This window comes from Pinus tabuliformis, chromosome 2_1 (assembly GCF_031772625.1).
Source record: "Pinus tabuliformis cultivar Carrire ecotype Pingquan chromosome 2_1, CPIR1, whole genome shotgun sequence".
Taxonomy (NCBI): domain Eukaryota; kingdom Viridiplantae; phylum Streptophyta; class Pinopsida; order Pinales; family Pinaceae; genus Pinus; species Pinus tabuliformis.
The window spans coordinates 326240462-326264502 of NC_142299.1; the positions used below are offsets into that span (position 1 = coordinate 326240462).

At 39.3% G+C, this 24041-nt stretch overlaps 1 protein-coding gene across 2 annotated transcripts in view; it reads left to right on the forward strand.

Moving 5' to 3' along the window:
- ABH1 (ARM repeat superfamily protein) overlaps positions 1–24041 on the forward strand; it is a 375899-nt gene that overhangs the window by 193197 nt on the left and 158661 nt on the right. For both annotated transcript variants that reach the window (XM_089402626.1, XM_089402625.1), the window contains one exon: positions 2928–3062. In XM_089402626.1, the coding sequence (XP_089258752.1) occupies positions 2928–3062 (135 nt within the window). The remainder of the gene's footprint in view (positions 1–2927; positions 3063–24041) is intronic.

Below are 24041 nucleotides of genomic sequence, written 5' to 3' on the forward strand. Positions count from 1 at the left end.
AACAACAGGGACAAAATGAAACCTTGATGCTTTCTGTTAGCTGCGAAGGATTTATGCTATCCTGGTGATGGTTGGTAACATTTGTGGAAAGTAAACTGCATATTGAAACATTGATGGATGAGAACAATGGGACTTGAATTGTGCATCAATGAAATTCGGCACCACTGCAATATATTCCAGCCAATCTGAGAAAATAAAAGCAATTGTCAGACAGTCTGTAACAGCAGCACCGTTTGTCAAGGGGCAGAGGAACCTGAAAATGCATAAGTTGAAGCTTTGGTTAAACTATGCTATTGGTGACACAGGAGGCTGAGAGACTTCTCATAACCTGATATTGCTTATGTATATAACAAGAATATGGGTGTTTTGCAAGGGGCTTTTATGTTGTCCACTATCAGAAAGGCAAGCGAAGTACTGTCCATGCCACTCTGTTACCAAAATGCAGTGCTGTTAATGATATTGTAAGATAACTAAAGGAGGAAATAGAACTGTTCTTGACAGTCTGTTACAAAGCAGCTTAGGTAAGGTACAGAATGACCTAGTTTCCAGCAGATTAAATGTTGAATAAGGTTGGTGTGTGTGCGCAGTGTGTGTGTGTATATATATATGTTACAACTGAGTCTTTGTACCATACCTAAGCTGCTTATAGGGTGCAATGCTGGAAGCCGAGATACTTCTCGTAAACCGATTGTGCATATATGCATATAACAATAATGTGTTTGTTTTACGAAGGGGTTTTATGTTTTCCACTATCAGAAATGCATGCAAACTACTTTCCTTGCCAAAGTTATCAAAATGCAGTGCTGTTGATTGTACATCTTATTATCTTAAGATAACTAAAGGAGCAAATAGAACTGTACTGGACACTCTGTTGCAAAGCAGCTCAGGTAAGGTAAAGAGTGACCTAGTTGCTAGCAGATTAAATGTTGAATAAGGTGTGTGTGTGTGTGCGCGTGTGCATAGATATGAATATGGGTGCAAAGCTGGAAAAGGGTTGAAGCCAACCTATATGTATATTCAACATTAAAATGTTGCTGACCCAAGCTTAAACTTTGAAGATTTGTAATAAAGTTATAAACTTAAGGTGAATTACAGGGTCGACCTACATTTGGGGGTAAAGTCATCTTTGAAGAGAGCTGATCCTATACTTGGAGAAATAGGGTTTTCGTTAGCACATAGAGAGATACCATTGGGGGTTTTAGAGGCTGGGTTGTTGCTTTGAAGTCCAATTTCCTATGCTTGGAGATTACTTGTTACAAACTAAATTGTGGAACGACTTTTGGAGACTTGATTGTGTGCCAAAAGCCCCTCAGTTTCACCTCATTTTCGGAGATGGGTCATGTTTGTGGGCTTCTTCCTCTCAAAATTCATACACGTGGCATGAATGCCCCTAGATTGTATTATTTTAGTCTTTAGATGATTTAATTGTTGAGGAGGGCATTTTGCCCCTCCATTGGCCAGAATAGGGGATTCTTAGCTTAAAAACTGATATTTTGTTGTAAGGGAAGTTGAGCTACTCTATAAATAGAGGAGCACTACCTCTCATTTTCTCATCGTTGGATTTGGGCAAGAAAACACTTAGCAAGTCTGAAATTTTTTTGATTTTTCTGTTTTATAATTTGGCTATGGATGGATGTGTTGGGTGATGTTCTTGGGGACATGATGTGGATTTTGATCTTTTTTAATGGATGGTTACGGTGAAGCTTGGATGAATGCATATAAATCTAGTAGGTTAACTTCTTTTATCTTAGTTTTATGTTTTATTGGATGGATGAATCATATATCAAGCATATGGTGTAACAAGAACAAGATCGCATCATGATGCCCCTAGTTTTGTCTCCGTCCAGAGTACTCTTGTTATTGACTAGGAAAAAAATGAAAATCCCCATCACTCCAAGGTGAGTAGATGAACTTAGCATCTGGTTTTGGACCACTTGCATCTGCAATAGAGGATACACAAGGAGGGGAGGGCATCTCTGTCAGAAGATGCATAACAGTTTTGAAGCAGAAGGATTCGTGAGGTAGCTTCAGTAAATTCAACACCACCAACATCTCTGAAGAATGAACAATATACTTAGTTTCATGAAATGGTTCCTGGAGGACCTGCTGCCTAACCATCTACCATTTGGGTCTATATATCTCCTCTCAATCTGACCATAAGATTTGCCTTTGAACCATTTGAAACTGACAATCCAGTTGAGGGAAATGGTTGCGAGTCTTCTCGAATTTTGTGATTGGGATCTGCAGCCTCCGCCTTTAGAGAATGAACTAGGGCCCTAACTGAGCCAGTATTATCACTGCAATCAAGAGGTAGAAATTCTAGAGACTGTTCCGTAGGTCAGCTCCTCATTCCATAAACCCTGGCATCATTTGTTGAGTTCCTTGTTGGTAATCTCCCCTTGGCATCCCTACATGTGATCCCACCAGGGGATAGAACAAACCTCCCTCTAGTGGCTTGGATTCAGCCATGGCCATACACCATAGCTTGTCAACACTCCGTACAGCCGTGTGGGAGCCTTTCTCACTAGTATGTATGGTCGTGGGTTATCTTCCTAACAGTGTTGCCAAAGGCAGCAAACATTGTGAATATTGTCATGGAGAAAGTTCTGATTATGAGGTTATGCATGCTGATTATTTGACTTGTAGACTGTGTTTTGTGGATTTTATGTAGGAAGTTTCACCCCCAAAAAATAAAGGTTGGATTCATATAATATTTTATTTTACTGGAAGGAAGCTCATTCCAGCAAAGATAAGTTGCATTGCGGAATGTCTTTCCTGTTTTAATGTCGTTTCCTGATTGTGATAGATGTAATGAAATATATCTTGTTAGTGCCTTTGTATTTTTTCAATGATTGAAGTCTCATGATTTCAATAGCAGTGCAAAGGAACTTATATTCTTTTAACCTCTACATATGATATGATTGCAGCGTGTGCCAGAGGAGCTTGATAGAATAATGGCTGGAATTGAAGCATATTTAAGTATTAGGAAGCACATTGTGGAGCCTGCCTATTTTACTTTCGATACAAATGAGCAGAGAGAGGATAACACAGATGTAGGATTGGTATGTGCCGTTTCTATGGAGCTTCTCATTTGATGTGCTGTATCTTTGCTTCTGCAAGTTAGTTGAAAAAGTGAATATTAAAAGGGAGGCAGTAATTTGTTGGCATATAAATATTTTTGTGGATAACTTCGGTGAACATTGAATTGTCTCAACTCAAGTTTTATCCTCCCTTTTTTTCTTCATGTTTCTTAGTATCATGAATGCAGCTTTTCATAGTAGTAGATAATCGTATATTGCTTTACTGGGGGAATCTGGAAGCAATAACTCTAGGTGTTAGATAGTGGTGGTTTAGTAGAACACATGGGACAAAATATGAGATATGTACTGGAATATGATGACTACCTGTTTGATGCTGTTTCTGGATCTATAGCTGGTTAAGTTGTATTTGTAATTGTTAGTGCAGCATTGTGAAATTAAATCTAATATAACTAGCACAGCCATATAAATCAAATGGCTGGTAAATGTTGATAAACATCATTATAAACGTCAAAACACATACTTCATGATACATCTCATGCTGTTAAAATTAAAGAATTATAAAAATTAACTAAATTATAACATTAATATTATTTATAGAATGTTATGTTTCCTTGAACCTTGCACAGGAAGTAAGTCTCCGACAAACCCTTACCCGATTTATCAATTCATGCACGACCAAGTTCTTAACGAAAAATGTATAGCAAAAACACAAAATTCACCATCACACATTGTACACACGATGTACCCTGGGAAACCCAAAAAGGGAAAAAACCAACAAACTTGTTCTATTAAGAACTTTGGCTCTCATATCAGGGATAAGGGCCCATCAGAGGAAAGATACACAGTGTTTGAGCACACCCTCGCTCCTACTCCTTAATTGTCCCTTGCTCCCTTTCCTCAAGCCCTTGCCCGACCTGGCACACTAGAGTATCACACTCCTCCTCGTGAGGCTAGTGCCATTGTATGGTTTCTTCTCCTCTCCCTCAGATCTCCTTTTATAACTTATTAATGACTAAAACCCTAACCCTATATCTCAATGGTAAAGAATAAATCTTGCCATCTAAAGATCAACAATTGAGACTTAATCTCTCATTGAGATCACTTAAATCATTTAAGTGACTCGACTTTATAATAATGTTACTTTTAATCATTAATTACAAAAGGTAGATCACTTAAATCACTTAAGTGACTCAACTTTATAGTAAAGTCACTTTTAAATTTTAATCATTAATCATTATAGTAAATTCACTACTAAATTTTAATCATTGATCATTATAGTAAAGTCACATATACTGTCCTTCATACGTGCTGTTGGCTGCGACCAGCTTTGCCAACAACTGTCGGCCCATGCCTGACACGGAAGAGCCCTTGCCTGATGACTCTTGTTGTCCATTAAATCTCATAGTTTGAATTGTTATGATCCCTGCCACAATCCACATGTCTGCACTTGAACTCGTGAATTCGCTTTATGAATGAGACCACCCGTGCATCGAAACCTTGTTATCCGTTGCCAACCCTGCAAACTTGTTTTGGTTGAATTTGTTGACTCGTTGGCCCCCCGACATGCGTCTGGAAGTTGTCACGGGTATGGCTTGTGCGATGGATGTTTGTCCCTGAAGACAATTTACTTGTGTCGGCTGTTAGCCAACCCACCATTTTTTAAGTATGGCTGATGGCTGTGCCAACCCGGTTCTGTCACATCTTCTCAGGCCACCGGTGACAAAAAGTATGTGCTTCGCGTAGACTCTCACGAGGTTCCCTAGCTGCGGTCCTCACACTCGGATTTGTGCGTTTAGTGTCTGGAACAAGCTTGGTGGTTGCCCTCTGGTGGCATTACCGTTGGCCAATTCCTTTGGAACTCCCGACCAACTGATTGGTCTGAGCTCTGGTTGTGCAAGAACTTGTTGCGCATAGTTTCAGTGTCCTCAGTCAACCACGAAGCTATCATTTGCTGGTTGATCTGACCTCCTGTTGGCCATTGGCTGTGGCTACGTTGGACTATCTATGGCGGTGCTGCAATTTGTAGTCAACAGTCCGACCCTCCTGTTGTTCTGTGAACCTCTTGCTATTTCAGTGGTGCAGGACTTGTCTATACGCGACTGGTTGGGTGGCCTACAAATCTTGTCAAGGGTTTACTCGTCAGCTTGGCGACTAAAGGATCATGGCCCAATGTCTATTCTCCCCACAATATCTCTCGACGTCCATATTATTTGGAACTGTTGTTGCGGCTGGTCGGTCGATCGGCCCAGTGGCTGCCTCGGCGGCTAGTAGGGCCATTATCCACCTAGGGCCACTCAACCTCTTTTTTTTTTTAAATTTCTAGCGTCTGACAACCCTGCCAATAGCGCAAACAACTACAATTGTCGGTCACTGTCTTGTGCGTTCATCGACCCACAATTCCTGCAACTGGGTCTTTCGTGACAGTGGCCAGTCCAACTACCCGACCATCGAATGACCCACACAACCTGGGGTTCCTCTAATTTTTTTTTCGACGGTTGCTAGTGGTGCGTCCTTGTGTGACCAACTGATGGCTTAGTGCACCATTGCCTTTTGTAGTCACTGCTTCCTGTGCGCCTACACTCGATCTCCTCTGGAATCACATCCACCTTACTTGCTTAGCTCACAAAAACTCCGTCTCCTTGTTCCAAACTCGATTTTCTTTGTGCAAAATGTCACTGCTCTGATACCATGTTAGATTTCCTTAAAACCTAGTAAACTGAGTGGTAATTTCTAAGTGTAAAAGCCCTGATACTTAAACAATTGATATTATGGAAGCTTAAATCACAAATACACTGAGTTTTCTAATTTAATATGCACAGTGGAAAAATAAATCAGAAGATAAACACATCAACACATAGAACACAAGATATATCTAGGAAAACCCAACTTTGGGAAAAACCTTCAATGTTGTGTATCTTTTATTATTCTTCTTTAGAAAAGGATTTTCTTCTGAGAATTGCAACAAGCGAGAAACTTCCCTTTTAACACAAGAACAATTGATCAATCTTCCAAGATGAATTGATCCCACTTCATGTGTACTAGTTCTACAAAAATCCCTGCATAGGTTAGCTAAACTGCCCACACGTGTGAGCACAACTCCTCTCTCTTGTGTGCACATGTGAATGCTATGACTGCATTGGGGCTATAAGAGCTTGGCTCTCACTCAATTTCATTTTTGATCCTGAATCACTGGAATCTGCTGAAACTCTCCACTCTTCCTTCGTCGATCTAACACACACTACTTGTGCTCAACTGATTTTCTTTGTGGAGAACCTCACTGCTCTAATTCCATATTAAGTTTCCTTCAACCTAGCACTTAACAATAAATCTTAGACAACCCTTACATGATTTATTAATTTATGGATGACTAAGTTCTTAATGAAAAATACACAATGAAAACACACATAACTTATCATCACTCATTAGACACACGATATACCGTAGAAAACCCAGAAAGAGGAGAAACCATCAAACTTGTTCTATTTAGAACTTGGGCTCTCGTACTAGGGATAATGGCCCATCATATGAAAGATACAAACATTTTTAGTAGCCTCGCTGCTACTCCCTAACTTCAACTTGTTCCCTTTCCTCTGGCCCCTGTGCAACCTAGCACACTGCTCGTAAGGGTAGTGCCTTTGTATGGTTTCATCACCTTTTTGTCAAATCTTCTTTTATAGCTTATTAATGACTAAAACACTAGCCCTACATCTCAATTGCCAAGATTAAATCTTGTCATCTCAAGATCAACAATTGAGAGTTAATTTCTCATTGAGATCACTTAAATGACTTATGTGACTCAACTTTATAATAAAGTCACTTTTAATTGTTAAATACAAACGATACTTTATAAAATCACTCTACAAAGTTTATCATCTAGAGAGGCAATCTTCCACATGCTAGGACACTGTTGACCGCTGAGTTGCACTTGAAGATATAGAGACTCCATTGCCCAAGATTCACAATGTACATCAAAATTTTTCAGAAGTTCAAAAGTAAGCAGGGCATTCCAACCCCTTTCTCTCCTCTTTTTTCTTCTGTCATCAAGTTTGACAACCCTGCGGGGAGTTTTAAAAATGTCTCTATCATGACGAATAAAGCTATGTAACAAGGTCAAGAGACTTGGGACTTGATCAACAAGTGAGTACACCCTAGAGTTTTATTTTTTCACTTAACTAATTATTTTCGCTTTTCGGCGACATAAAATTGGTTGAGTTTTAAACTCTTTTATACCTCTTAAGTCGGGGTGATGACTTGAAGATTGAGCCCCTACTCCATCTTAGAGTCTATGGTCGATGTATATTACCATGCTAGGTCATCTTTGAAATTTTGCGGAATTTGATTAAGTCTAGATAAGAATTTTTAATAATTAAAAATTTCCTGCAGGACGAAATTTTTTAATTAATTTTTATGTAAAATGAGTGATGCCAGAAGATGTTGAAGGTGTATGAGTACTCAAAATTCATCCTTGCCACCTCCACCTCAACATTCTTCTAAGACACACTTTGAGGGGTAAAGAATTACTTCTAGCCACTCAAAACCCACTTTTCCTAAATCTAGTGGGAAAATTGGAAATAAATTGCTTAAAGATTAATAAGTGAAGAAATAATATATATTTACACATGACAAAATGAAGTGGAAATGTTGTGGAAAGTCAAGTCAAGACAAAGAGAGTCAAAGGACAAGTTGCATGGTGATTTGGAAACACATAAGCACTTGAGTTTTTGCAGCTCCATGAGGTTGAGTTATTTCCTTGATTTATTTTGCCAACATGGCAACTCGAATCTCTTAAAAGATTCAACACATTAGATTGAAGATTTGTTAGAATATTAGATGGAGTATTGTCTCCACTACATGCAACGCCTGGCACCAACTCTCCCTTTCAGCCTACATGGAGACATAGAGACAACTACACATAGTACATCGGAAGCCACACGCTGGTATACTTGGCAGACTATACACAATCTTGATGGGGCAGTTGGTTGGCACTTGTGATAGGTGTCAAGGCGTTGTCTGTTGATGGAGGATTCAAGGGGAGTGTCTCTCCTCTTTCCCATTCGATTTCCACACATAGGAGCATAAATGAACACACATTTCTAGTAAGATGTTGATTTGTGTAGCTTGGGAGTTGTTGACCACGACGTGTCAACGACCCATAACAGTACACCCCCTTTTTCGCAAAAGGGATAGCGCCTGATCGATGTGTTTGTGCCGTACAACTATCATCATCAACTTGACTTCTAAGATGTTATGTAAACCCTTTTTGCATGTGTATAATATAAATAATCTCAGTAGATCTGTGTCATGTATGTAACGACCTAGGTACACCTACTTTTCTAGTGACGATCTCCATTTTGGGAGGTTTTTTGTCTCGCTGATTCATTCTCGGACGGTAGACAGAGTTTTCCTCCAGTCTTACCCCAAAGCTGGAATGGATTTTGTCGCTAGGATCTTAGGCGAGTCCTAGTGTTTTAGATCGAGTTTATGTAAAAGTGATTTGGGAATAATCCTAACTATTTGGTTACGTTATTTTATTACAAATTGCTTGGTTTGTTGGATTATATTTGTGTCGCAGAAATGGGTGGTCTGTGAGGGTCTATTACAAATAGGTTTCCCCCCTTATGATGTAAAAAATATGAAAATCATGATGTAAAGTGTCTTGAGGGTTGGAAAAGTAATTTATCCCCTTAGGTTAATTAATTAATTTTTCTGGCCAAAAATTAATTAAAATCCTAAGCTTCAAATTTAATTATTTCTAGGTCCTAGGTAAATTTAAATTCTCCAAAGGCAAAATTCGTGAGTCCTTAAAATAAAATTTTAAAAGGTCCCAAGACTAAGGTAAATTAATTATTTTGTTAAATTTTAAACCTTTGATCCTTCGGGGTTAACTCAAAGTCAAATTTTTGGGGAAATCAACTCAAAAATTTAATTTTTGAGTTAATTAAAATACATTTAATTAAAAAATTCGAATTTCCTCAAGAATTAAATATTTCGACCGCTGAGATTAAAAGAAATTTTAATCTTCATCAATGGTCGAGATTGCTTTGACGAGGGTCACTGGAACTAGCCGTTGGAGGATTTATCTTAGAATAGGAACTCATTTGTTAGTCGATCTATCCGACCTTTGAGTCGTGTGCTTAGCAAAAAACTCTTGTGTAATCTTTTTTTCTGGATAATAAAGAAAGACTTTGAGGTTAAGTTTTGCTGGTGTTACTCTTCATGGGAATACTGTAAGATGTGTTGTTTTCACGCATAAATTTTTCTAAAGCCATTGATGATAGCTTCTAAAGAGCGATTTGAGTACAAGTATCTTGCTCAGTTGTTGGGGTTTGAATAATAATCTAAATTTTGAATGTAATAGCAAGGATCTCTATTTGTTTGAGTTTTATTATTATTTTCTTGCTCTATTTTTAATGGCTGGATTGAGTTTTGCAGGGAAATATTGATTTTAGATTCTCGGGCGTTAGGGAAGTTTTTAGTTGGACCAGTCAACTCCTGATCCGTGTTTTCTGAGGAGCCCAGTAAAATTAATCCCGGGCTTATCATAAGATTTTTTGTTGGTGATGCACGAAGGGTTTCGAGTTAGCACCTCCTTAAAATTTAAAAAATTTAATTTTGTGCGGCATAATGATAGATCTGGCTGATTAGAGCCTGTAACTTCTAAATTTTGTAATTATTTTCTAACGTGGGTTTTTTTGGGCTTTAGTTTTTATCATTGTATATATCGTTTGGGTGTTTTCTTGTTGTCGTGCAACTACGATCTGAGGAAGAAATCTGTGTAGAGTCCAGATCTAGGCTCTGGAGGGTAAGATTTGGATCTTTGGGGTTTATCAAACATAATTTTCCAGGGATATTATTCATATTTTTACAGTCCAACAGTTCGAAATTTTTTAAATCTAGAAATTTTTATAAGGGTTTCAGGGATAAATCTGAAGCAAAGGATTCAACATTTTAATCAAAATTTATGGAAATGTTTTAAAGAGTTTCTGGGCTACCATTTCTTTGTTGATTGGTTTCTTTGATTTGTTGCCTGGGTTTTTGGGTTCACTGCAAAATTTCGATTTTTTTTTTAAACCCTTCCGCTACAACATTCCCGTAGTCTTTTCTTTGCTTGCATTTTCTTCGTGGCTTCCTGCCGCCTGCAAAACCCATCACAGATCCCTCAACATTGCCCACAACCCCCATTTTCCTGCACACGGTCTTGTTCCATTGCTGCCATATCCTTTGCTTTGCCTAAACAACGTCGTTTCCCTCTGCTGCCTTATCCCTCTCCACGACTTCCATTTCCTCCTTATTCGCCTGCAAAACCCTACCTCATAGCCATATCTTCCCCTCCGTCGACTTGCACGCTGCCATTCGCAACTCTTGCTCTCCTGCCACTGTCGCACCCTTGACGCCGACTTTCCTTTGCTCCTTCGTGTCCTTTTCTGCGCGCTGCGTCCTCCCATCTCCCATTGCCAAGACCTGCGTGATCTTCAAGCAGTGTTTTCTCCCCTGCTGTCAGCTCTACCATCCATCGCAACTCTTCCTCCTCTCCACCTCATTCTCGACATGCACAACAAAAACAAATCAATTTTCCTTTTTTTTCTTTTTTATTTCATTTGTATGTATGCGGGTTAGTTTCAAACTTCCTTTTTTTTGTTTGTTCTTTTTGTTTTAGGGTAGGTTTTAGTTTCACGTTTAATTCAATTTTATTTTTTATACTTTTTTGTTTTAATTTGATTTTATTTTTTGTTATTTTTTATTATCTTGATTTTGTTTTAAAAAATTTAAAAAACACTAAAAAATCTACTTCTGGTTTAGGTTGCATTAGATTTATTTTATTTTTCCTTTTGATTTCATTTTGTTTTGATTCTTTTTATTCATTTTTTAATATTTTGATTTGTATTATTTGCAGTAGTTAAAATTTATTTTATGACTATTTTGATTGGTTTACCTTTTTTATTTTTTTTTTGCCTTTGTGTTTTGATTTTTTGGTTTTTTTGATTTTTCATTATTTTGATTCCATAAAAAAGAAAAACATTTAAAAAACATTTAAAAATCTAAAAAAATTAAAAAATCTAAAACTTAAAAAAATTTCATTTATGTGACTTTAAAATTCCTAAAAGAATTAAATCAAAAGAGGATTTGCGCTTTCACATTAAATTTTAATGTGGCCTATGGCCCATTAAAATTTCAATTTATTAACCCTTTTTGATTTGTTTTACTTTTGTCACATTTAAAAATTTAATTTTTTCATTTGCCACATTAAATTAATTACCTAAGGAATAATTAAATTGTTAATCTAAAGTTCCTTGGTGTCCTTTCGTGGTAGTGATTTCTCTATTGTCAAGTGCGATTAGTGTTTTGAAAATTATATTGGCAATAGGAGAAAGATAATTAATTTTAGATCTGGGTTATTGAAGAAAATAATTTTTAATATAGAATAATTGCTTAACATTTAATTTTCATAATTCTTCATGGGATTTAATTGCTAAAGTATATTGTAGTCTTGGTCATTTACATTTAATCATCGTGATCGTCAATTTTGCCACATTTATAAATTGCTTAGGATATCTTGTTTCTGTTTAGTCTCTGGTTAATTAAATATAAACACACTGGTCTATAATTATTTTTATCTTTTGGTTGTGTCTTATCTTAATCTATTCATCTTAGTTGACCAAAATTACTTCTAATTTCATCAAGTTGTCCATCTTTAAGTCTCCTAGAGTTCGTGTTTCACATGCTATCCTCATTCATTCACCCTAGGGACTACTCCCGTTGACTTGTCTAGGAGAGAGTCTAAACTGAGTGAGTAAGGATTAGAGTGACAACCCTTACTCTGAGCGTTGTTGCGGTGCCTAGACACTTTGTGCAACAACAAGAGGTGCTCCAAGCCCTAGGGTTCAGGGTTCGGAGGGCAAAGCACAACAAGGGTAGCTTGTGGGTTTTGAAGCCAAGTGTGGGGTTTTTGCACCCATCAAGATTTGGGACAAAACGATGATGGAAGCATGACATGTGATGGATGAGGATGATAGTGCTCGATGATACGATTCCAATGCATTGAGAATCGTCCGAATTCTAGTTGTCTTAGAGAGAAATGAATTTTTGAAGTTGACTAGGTAATTATTGGTTACCAAGTCATGTAAGCTTGGTGTAAAAGTGAGCCAATAAATGTGTCACTTCAAGACAATTCGTGGAGCCTTAATGTCTATAAATTAAGGTTGAATTGAGGTCATTTAAGCATCCAAGAAGTGGCAATACATCTCAAGAAGAGCTCTAAAATTTGCGTGGAGAAGAAGGCTTGGAATAGCATGGAGTCTGCCTTAGACAATGTGAAAGGAGCTGTATGGAAAATGTATTTCTGAGGTATAATCGTGGGCTAGACAGATTAGTTTGGGCTTGTTTTAAGTGCAAATTTAGTGCACGGAAAACGGGCAGTCAAGATCGCAACAAGGAAGCCAAAAGGACAGCGTGAGGAGGCCTAGATAGCATGTGTAATTCTCTGATAAGGCTGCATTGCTATAGGTGACAACATGGCTTATTCTAGAACTGTTTGGGCATGAATAGGGCTGTTCTTGAGCTCGGTTTGCAAGGAAGAAGAGGCCGAAGAAAATAGGAGCAAGGGACTGTTGTTTAAAGGCTGATTGGGGTACTGTTTGAGGGGACTAAGATTACAGTCCACTGTTGGGCTAGGCCGCAGGCCATAGAGAACAGTTGGAGGCCTTTAGGAGCTGCGTTTAAGGAGGATAACAACCCTATAAGGCAGCATATGCATGGAGGGTCTCTTCTAGGATGAACCACAGTATTTGGAGGCTGTTTTGTTGAGCTGCGTGAAGGTTGAGGGTAACGTGGTGAGGACAAAGTGCAGTATTACAACAGTGCAACAAGGCGTAAACAACAATGTTTTGGAGGTGTATTGGGTCAAGGTATTTGATCGTGTTTGGATCATGTTCTGAGTAGCTTGCTGAAGCCACGTGTATGACCTTCCAAGGTGGCGAAGCATCATACTAGGAGCAGATTCAACAGTGACGAGATTAGGTGTCATAGACTCATAGAGCTGGTTGGAAGGCAACAAGTTGGCAACCCAAAATAGCCCTAGAGTAGTAGACAAGAAGGACGTTGTTGGTGCGTGATTGGGTGAAGTTTGCAGCCTAAAGAGCAACACTTTGATGGATTAGTGTGACTGCTAGATTTTCAGATTGGAGCTCGGGAATTAGGCCTACCCAGAGAGCATTTTTGATGAGCTCCTGTTCATTGTAGCAGACGTGACTTGTAGCAATTTTAGGAGGCAACCCTCTTAGCGTCTCGATGGCTTGATGGACTAAGGCACTACTAGTGAGCAATACAAAAGCAGAGGACCGACAGGACGAGATACGACATAGAAGCTGCAATGACGTTTGTCATTGTATCTTGTATACCATAGACTGTTGTATTATTCAGATTTGGTTTAATATAACGAAGATTTGTGATTGTAAAATTTTGTTTAAAATTGTGTATATTGTGCATATATGATTTATTAGCTTTATATTTCCGCTGTGCAAAGTAGTTTATGGTTGAGATTCTTGGTTTGGTAACGTCAGTTATTTTAAGACTCTAACGTAGACCCAAGGTCGTGGAAAATCAACATGGTATTAGAGGGTGTCTTATCTTCTTTGGAAGTAAGTAAATCAGAGTTGTGCGCAACGAAGTACAACGTGAGAAGGAGTTAGTCACATTGTGAGTGAAGTGTTCACTACAATGTCGAAGTTCCAGACAGACATCCGATATGAGGACAGGTTGGAGGGGTTGTCCAACTATAGTCCATGGAAGGAAAGGACCAAGTTGATTTTGCAAGTCTACATGATTTGGGATTTTGACGAGAAAGAGATCAAGAAGCTAACCGACCCTAAGGAGCTGGAAATATGGGAAGATTTGGATGCGAGGGCGAGATTGATCATCCTAGATGTTATGAGGGATGCCCTAATACCTCATTTGTCCAGGTAGAGCAACGCACATGAGATGTGGGTGTCTCATCAGAATTTGTTTCAGAATAAGAACGAGAACCAGATATTGGTATTGGAGGATAAGTTGAAGTCCACCATGATGTTAAAAGGTGAATGCGTGACCTCATATCTGATGAGATTGTCTCAGGTCAAAGATGAGCTTGATGCCATCAGCGTGACTGTCTCAGATGGAGATACGGTAAGGATTCCCTTGAAAGGGTTCACCAAGGAATGGAAGCCCTTTATCAAAGGAATCGTTGCTAGGGAGAAGCTGCCACACGGGGATTGGCTGTGGGATGACTTCATTCAGGAAGAGTTGCGAGACGAGGATCTTCAGCAGAAGGCTTCAGATGATGACATGGCATTTGCATCATGAATTCTCTGTAAACAAAAGAAGGACTTGAGTAAAGTCAAGTGTTTCAACTGTGGCGAGATGGGTCTTTTTCGTTGAGATGTCCGATGAAGAAGAAGGGAAATGATGAAAAGAAGAAAGGAAAGTAGGTTTCCGGTGTTGCCACTTCAACAGAGATGGACGATCTCTCTTGGAGATTGGAAAAGCAGGACTTTGCTATGATTTCTCATTTCTCGTAGAGTACTATCACTGAGGATCGATGATGGTACATGGACAGTGGTGCGACGAAGCATATGACATGGTCATAGGAGGTTTTTGAGACTCTAGCTAGATGGGATGCAATGTTGCACATGGTGTTGGGCAACAAGAGTCAGTTGGAGATCCGAGGATCTGGTGTTGTTCCATTCAGGATGGGGACAGGACGTATGATGCGGGTTTAGGACGTATTGTATGTAGTAGGACTCAGATATAGCGTGATTTTCGTCTCGATGATTGAGAGGAAAGGTTTGAGGTCTTGTTCTAAGATGGGAAGGCAAGACTCAGGCTTAGAGGCTCTAAGTCCAATGGGATTGTACTCGGAGTTAGAGAGCATGGTCTCTACAGGTTGACGACCAAGCTTGTGGATCATGGAAAGAAGCAGGTACAAGTTCCAGAGAAGCAAGAGCAGGTGCAGGTGCAGATGCAGGCTTCAGAGGAGAAGGCACAGGTTCCCGAGAAGAAGGTACACTTTCCCAAGAAGGTCTAGGTTGCAGAGAATCAGAGGGAGTCTAGTTCAAGAGGGAGATTGCGGATTCAGAGGGAGACTCTATAACCCAAGAAGAGCGCGTGGTCAATGGTGAGCAAGGGTGCTCCTACAACTGCCAAGAAGGAACCATGGAAAGAGTGGAAGACATTACAAGATAAGAAGAAGAAGTAGGTTGCTTCCAGTAGTGACAACGACACTTTCGAGGAGGGCATAGTTCACCGTACAGGGATTGTTGCGATTGTGAGCGCCAAGGGATGGGCAAGTGTTGTAAGTAGTGATGATGATGATGAGATACTTCATAGTCTTGGAAGTACCTCCCTCGCTAAGACGGAGTGTTTATTTGTGTAGCTTGGGAGGTACTCCAAGCCCTAGTGTTTAGGGTTTGGAGGGCAAAGCACCACAATGGCAGCTTGTGGGCTTGGAACCCAAGTGTGGGGGTTTGTCACCCATTGAGATTTGGGACAAAACAATGATGGAAGCACGACATGTGATGGACGAGGATGATAGTGCTCGATGATACGATTCCAACACATCGACAATCGTTCGAATCTGAGTTGTCATTAGAGAGAAATAAATTTTTGAAGTTGACTAGGTAATTATTGGTTACCAAGTCATGTACGTTTGGTGTAAAAATGAGCCAATATATGTGTCACTTCAAGCAAATTCATGGAGCCTTAATGTCTATAAATTAAGGTTGAATTGAGGTCATTTAACCATCCAAGAAGTGGCAATACATCTCAAGAAGAGCTCTGAAATTTGCGTTGAGAAGAAGGCTTGGAACAACATGAAGGAATCTGCCCTAGACAACGTGAAAGGCGCTGTAGGGACAACATATTTCTGAGGTATGTTTATGGGCAAGACAGATCCGTTTGGGTTTGTTTCAAGTGCAGATTTAGTGCAGGGAAGACGGGCAGTCAAGATTGCAACAAGGAAGCTAAAAGGACAGCGTGGGTAATTTTGTGATAAAGCCACATTGTTGTAGGTGACAACGTGGCTTATTCTAAGACTGTTTGGGCATGATTAGGGCTATTCTTGGGCTCGGTTTGTAGGGCAGAAGAGGCCGCAAAAATAGGAGCAAGGGACTGTTGTTTAAAGGTTGATTGGGGCACTGTTTGAGGGGACTAAGGTTACAGTCCACTACTGGGCTAGGCCGTAAGCCATAGCCAACAGTTGGAGGCCTTTAGGAGCTGCGTTCAGGAAGGATAGCAGCCCTATAAGGCAACATATGCATGGAGGTTCACTTCTAGGATGAACCGCAGTCTTTGGAGGCTGTTTCGTTGAGTTGCGTGAAGGTTGAGGGCAGCCTGGTGTGCCCTAACCAATGGTGCAATATTACAACTGTGTGGCAAGGTGTAAGCAATAGTGTTTTGGAGGTGTATTGGGTCAAGGTAGTTGGCCGTGTTTGGATCATGTTTTGAGCAGCCCGTTGAAGCCAAGTGAATGATTTTTCGAGGTGGTGAAGCACCATACTAGGAGAAGATTCAACAGTGACGAGATTGGGTGTCATAGAGCTTGTTGGAGGGCAGCAAGTTGGCTACCCAGAGTAGCCCTAGAGCAGCAGACAAGAAGGACATTGTTGGTGCGTGATTGGGTGAAATTTGCAGCCTAACGAGCAACACTTTGATGGACTAAAGTGACTGCTAGATTGGCGGATTAGAGCTCCGGAATTAGGCCTACCCAAAGAGCAGTTTGATGAGCCCATGTTCATTGTCGCAGACGTGACTTGCAGCAGTGATAGGAGGCAACCCTTTCAGAGTCTCGATGTGTAGATGCCTTGATGGACTAAGGCACTACTAGTGAGCAATACAAAAGCGAAGGACCGACAAGATGAGATACGACATAGAAGCTGCAACGACGTTTGTCATTGCTTGTATCCCATAGACTGTTGTATTATTCAGATTTGGTTTAATATAACGAAAATTGCTGATTGTACAATTTTGTTTAAAACTGTGTATATTGTGCATATGTGATTTACTGCTCTATATTTCCGCTGTGCAAAGTAGTTTATGGTTGAGATTCTTGGTTTGGTAGTGTCAATGATTTTAGGACTCTAACCTAGACCCAAGGTTGTGGAAAATGAACAAGGAGCACGCTTTCCACCTACCAAAATTCGATCACACACTTGGCATTTGCTTTCGCTCATGGAAATCAACTTGGTCTTGGTATATCCACCATCTATCAACTTGTCATTAGGCTCCTTCATTCGGATTCTCTCCATTTTTTGTTAAAATCAACCATTTGAGCTCCCATTTGCTCATGGTTGGAAGCTTGATGCTTGATGTTACTATACTCAAATTTCTATTGATTAATAAAGGAAAGTCTTTGGGGGATAATTGTTAGTCTTGTGATGCTATGCTTTGTGGATGAGGTAAAATGTATCATTGATTTTGTTCTTTATTTTATGATTGTTTTCCATTGAGTTTATATTTGATATCTAATTGATTTTGTGTAATTCCCAAGGGCATTATTTTCTGGGGAGGGGTGATTTGTTACTTTTTGCAATCTCCCTTGAGCTTACCATATCTTGAGCACTTGTTGCAATTTGTTGTTCTCAGTTGAACAACAAATTCAACATGGTGGATCAAGTTCTCCCATATTGTAGGCCATGTGACAAATTTCATGAGGAGGCCACATGCCCCATTGTAAGGAGAATCATTGAAAGTTACATGATTGGGGGGAACACATGGGAACCCGTGATCAGATCAATATGTTCTCCATCGAAATGTTGAAATTTTGGAGTTCTATGCTATAACAATTACTTATTCCAAAACTTCTTTCTTCTACAATATTAGTTAAGCAATTTTTGATAGAACATGCACCATATAAACCATATGCAGAAAATAAAAGACAACCAAGGTTGTTAAAATTGGCAACTAGGGCCAAACTCCATGTAGGTCATCTTATTAATGGAAGCTGATATTTTTCTTGGATCCCTCTCATTGAGAGGTGTAGGTTGATCTAAAGATCATCCGATTCCAATAAGTATTCATGGAGATATGAATTTATTTGTGTTATGGGACAATTTGTCCAGGTTGGCCAACAACCAAATATACCCCACTTGTGCTGAACGTTTTAGTATAAATAGAGGTGGCCTTCAAGTCATTTCAACACACTTGGGATCTCTTCCTTTCTACTTGTCTTTGGGTTTTACTAGGAGGAGAGATCCTAAGGGATAACGCTGTCCTAATCCAGAGGGCAAAAGCCGGAACTGTTGGAGCTGTCGGGAATAGCCGAAACTGTTGGAACTACTTGGAATAGTTGGAACTGCCGGAACTGTCGGGAACAACCAGAGTTGCTGGAATTGCTGGGAAAAGTCTGAATTGTTAGGAATAGCCGGAATTGCCGGGAACTGTTGGGAATAACCAAAAGACGGGACTGCCAGAACTGCCGGGAATAGCCGGAATTGCCGGAAATAGCCGGAATTGCCGAAACTGCCCGGAATAGCCGGAATTGCCGAAACTGCCAGGAACTGCCGGAACAGGCAGGAAAGTTGACGCAGAGGGTAGAAGCCGGGAACAGCCGGAACTGTCGGAACTACCGGGAACTGCCGGGGACTTCCAGGAACAACTGGGAACAGCCAGAATAGCCGGAACTGCCTGGAATTGCTAGAGCATCTGTCTCCGAAGGTGACCAACATGCAAGGATCACTAACTAACATTGGGACAATTGTATGGTACTTAGCAACAAATACACCAAACATGCAATGTTACAGCTAGCATGCAAGGGACAACTAGCATGCAATAACAAGCATGCTAAGTACAACAAGTATGCTAGGGACAACAAGCAAGCTAGGGACAACAAGCAAGCAAGATGCAGACAACACATAGGTCAGTATGGCAACATGGTGCAGCAATGGCACATAATGTAATACAGTGATGGGTACAGTCATGATTAATGAAGCGTGATGAGATGCAACATAGTGATGATGGGTGCAGCATGGTGCAGCGTGGTGAGGTGCAGCATGATGACGAAATGCAACACAACGATAGGTGAAGGAGTCACCTTAGAGAATCAGTTGAAGCAGCATGTCTTCAACTGATCTCATGTATCATCTTCTTAGAGATGATCTATGCTCTTATCTAGATAAGTCAAAGTGTTGACTTCTATTGTAAACGTACTATCTCTCTCTCTGCTGAACTATTGAAGAACATATAAGAAGAATTGATCAAGGGTTCCCCACATTAGGCTTTGTCCCTGGCTAGCGCCACATCTTGTGTCCTCTTGTCTTGGCTTGTCTTCTGTGATTTATGTTTATGTTCTATTTGCAATTTACTTTAATGCTGATGTGATTGCTAACCTGGAAAAGGTATTGAACTAACTGTGAAAATTGAAATAAATTGCTCTAAGCATAGAACATACCTAAAATTAACATGGTATCAGAGCTAAGGTGAAGGCAATGCCCAAGCAAGAGTGAAAGAGCAATCACCGAAGATAGTTGGAAAAAAAAAAGGATCAATGGATTCCTCATCCCTCTTCAAATTCACCAAGGGTGAAGTTGAAGCAGAGAATATTATCAGAATGGTGCAACAAAAGTTTCTGATGGCCTACTTAAAGAGGAAAGGTAGATGCCTTGGTTGAAATAAGTTCGGCCATTATGCGAAGGAGTGTATGAGGTAGGGATACATCACTTGATGATGATAACAATCATTCCAGGGACATCTTCAATGGTCAGAGGAATGACAGGTAATGCAGGTCATCAAGGAAACGACTGACTCTTCAGAGAAAGCAAGGAACCCTAGGTATGAAGAATCAAATGTTGTTTCTGATAAGATAAAGAAGCGTTATCTTTTATTGGTCCTCTCCTTTAGATTCTTTGGGAATCTGGCTTATTGATCGTAGTGCTTCAAGGCACCTCATCGGATAGAAAGGTGCTCTCTCGAATTTCGTAGAGAAGGAAACAACCGTGGGATTATACTTGGAGTCAATGCCACCTATCCCAGAAAGGGTGTAGGGAATGTTACCCCTTAATTGAATGAGGGTAACTCTATTCATTTACAAGAATCTCTTTTATGTACCTAATTGCAAGAAGAACCTGGTGTCCATCTCGGAAATGGAAGTCAAAGGTTTCAAGGTGGCATTCATCGATGGAAAGGTACGTGTTAAAAAATAGAATTTTCAAAGATGCTTTTTCTCATGGGTTCAGGGTTGGAAATTTGTATCAAGTTTTAGGATGGTCCATTGGGGATCATGTCAATTGACATATCGCATCTATAACACCAGAGGTCTACCTATGGGGCTCTACGCGATGTGAGTCAGATGGTGATAGGGATCCCTGAATTCAAGAAGAGCATGAAGGTACATGTTTGAGATGTACCGAAGGAAAATCTTATAAGGGGACCATTCCCCTCATGCGGCAGGTCCACAGGCTTGGAACAACTCGAGGAGTTTGAGATTCATGATCAGGAATCTCATGTATATAGGTGGAAGAAAGCCCTCTGTGGCTTGAAGCAAAACACCTCGGGCGTAGTATGAGAGGATTGATTGCTGTCTGATGAAGCTGAGATTCACTAGGAGTGAAACCGATCCAAACCATTACCCGAAGGTTGTGGATGATAGACCTCTCATACCGACACCTTATGAGGACGACCTATTTTTGACAGGTGCAAACCCTCTCATTTGCAAAAGTAAGAGGGAGTTGGATTCCGGATGTGGAATGATAAACTGCAAGCCTATGGCTACCTCGAGGATCTTAACTTTCAAAAGTTATATGGGAGTGATGCTTCTGATAATTTTTGGGCAGCTGTTCTTTTTGAGAAAAGGAAGAATGAAAATGGGTCTAGGTATGGATGATCTATCAGGTAATATTCGAACACGACCATCACTTACATACATTCTTCTTGTTTTGTGTCTTGGAGTGTCTGTTGATGCTAGAGATTTGTACTAAATATACCAATCACTTGGAAGGGCTGCTTTGTCATAAGGGACGCCTTCAACTTGAGCGTTACTGACTCCTACAGCTACACAATCTTTTAACGGTGGTTGCTTTAACTTCAGATGTATAGTGTTTGTGAGTTGAAAAGATGTTTGGACTAACACAAAAAGATATTCACTATCTTCAACCATTTCTAAACTTTGGACACCGACTAATAATTTCCAACAGTCTTTTAAATGAACATCTAATAGACTGATCAAGTAGTCTAGGTAAATGGTCCCATACTGACAACCTGAAGACAGATTCCTAATATGGTTCCAATATGGGCATGGTCATAGTTCTGGTGCCAGGTATAAAAAACTTCAGATATGCATGGAGTATTAAGACCATGGTGAAATAGTGGGGCTAGTCCTATCCTTATCCCTCCAAAATGCAAATAAGCAAACTTTTTCTCTTGGACATATTTTTTAAATTTTTTGATTTCATCATCAGAAAATAAACTCAAACCAACTATCTGTACAGACGGACTAGAAATCTTAATCTTCAATTCAACTTCCTTAAGCCAATTTTTTCTTGATAGACTGAACAGAGATGGAACCGGATAAATTTCTTTCGAACTTAAGACTGGTGGGTTCCAATTTTCAGGATCCTCTACTTTCTCATGTTCAATAGTATCACTTTCAATGGACCGAGAATCGACTTCAGAAATAGTTCGTCTATCTATATTAGAGAATGATCTTAAGAAATTGGCCATGACTCAAATATAAACTAGACCAGAGATTGACTAAAGCAGCTTTTATCTAATCAACAATTGTATAACAAATGATTTTCGAAGGCTTCCTGGTTGGCTTTAGACTCTGTCTGTAGTTTATAGACTTCGGACCTGAACGGGGCTCTGATACCAAAATATAAGAACTCAAGCAGAGTAAGACTTACTTCAAAATTAATTCAGAGATTCTTGAACAACAAATCTGAAACACGGGTTTCTTTCCTCAACCGAACATGTGTGCGCACTATGACCTCTCTCCACGGGTCTTCAAACGCCTTCGCCTTACAGTTCCAGGTTCTTTTGGACTACAGAAACTGTCCTCAGACAGGCGGCCCAATAGGCTTCGATATTAATTCAAAAACAAGATTACAAAGCTTGAAAGATTACAATACAAGATCAAGATCAAGAAGCACTCCGTTCGACTCTACCGCTTCTTTGCATTGATCTTTCTTTTATAACCTCCTAAGAGAATCTATATCTATCTAAGACATGACATAAAGAGGAAATAATTGAGGGTCCTGTCGGTATTTTCTTTCACCGACGGTGTCTACTCAATCTTTCCGGTACAATAATTTCATTAGCTACAACATGTGATCACATTATCACATTGCTAGCTAAGTCTAGATTCTTTTGTACAAAGATTCTACCAATATCCTTTCGGACTTTGGTCAGAATCGTAATCATCATCATTATCATCAGAGGACAACTATCGTTCGAATGCTTTCTTTTCAAGACTCATGAGATAGTTGTATTCCATCAACTTTGAATATTCTTTGTCCCAACTGAAATCATGCGGATCCTGTGCGTCTGGATAGCTGTCCAAAAGTAGATTCCTCAACTTTACTTTTTCCTTTAGCATCTGCTGGTATTGTTTTGTTGTTATCTGGAGATGCTTTTGATGTTTGTCCTTGATCCTGATTTACTTTTATTTTGTGAAGATTCGGTTGTTGTGGGGTAAACATCACCTCTTGTTTTTCCCACTTGTTTAGAAATGATAAGGGACTGATATCAATGTCTAGAAAGGAATCTTTAAAAACTTTTCGGAACGATGGAGAAGGCTGAATTGCCAACTCAATGCCATCTAGAAGCTCCCACTTGAAGATCTGGAACATATTAGTGGAAGTTTCAATTGCATGTTGCACCCATAATCTGCAATTTTCATTAATTAATGCTTTTGATTGCCATCCCATTTCGAAAATCATTGAAGTACAAATTTTGTTTGACAGCAATAAACTGATAAGATGAACGACATTATTATTCCAGTTTCCTGAAATAATACTGATTGTAATTAACGCTATTTGATTAATCATAAAGCGTAAAACTTTTGGTTCGCCTTGAAGTTCATCCAATTGCTGCAACACCTGTTGTTTCTCGATTAGCTTCAACATCCCAAAATCTTTGAACCAAAGAGCCAGTTGTTTAATTCTTTCAATATTATTACTGGTCTTAATTTCTCCTGTTATCTCATGACAGAAAACTTGCGAAAAAGGATTTGGAGAAATATCTTCTCTAAGTTGTAAACTCTGATAATCCCAAGGAGATGAGAAAGTCCTTAGGTATTGTAGAGTTCTCTAAACGCACCTGGATGTCCTAGTAGATGGATTTTTCTACAAAATCCTCCCTTGATCTCCCAATCAACAAAATTTTCAAAAATTTCATATTGAGGGAAAGTATCATTAGGGGCGTAGTTTTCATCATTTCTCTGTAAAAAGGATGCTTCTAGTTCTTCAAAAATATCAGGCATCCTTAGCGACAAAAGATATTTTTCCAAGTCTACTTTGATTGGAATGGTTGCTAAATCTAGCATTTGGGCTCCTGTATATATACTTAATACAAAATCCACTCCTCCAATCCACTGATAATAATTTAATACTTTTAATATCCAAATCATATTTTCAATGAATTGAGAAGGCCGCATATCTGATAGGCTTTTAAAATATATTGTAACGAATAAAATATATAAATAATATAAATATAATGTAAAAGATAATAATCATAAATAATAGTTAAGTTAAGCTAATAATTAGGTTGAAGAGGCATGTCTAATAGGACATGACTCTTCATGAAGAGACGCTTGCGTGATATATAAGCAAACCTCTTGTTCTCATTGTAAATCATTATCATTATCATTCTTATTCATATTTAATATATAGTATTTGTATCCTCATGGATATCTTTATATTTCTAGTTTTCTGGAATAATTAAATTATAGAAGGAACTTTGTTCGCTTCATTTGGTATCGGAGCCACGTTTGGCTGATCACCAGGCCTTTGGCTATCAACCTATCATCAACCTTGTTGA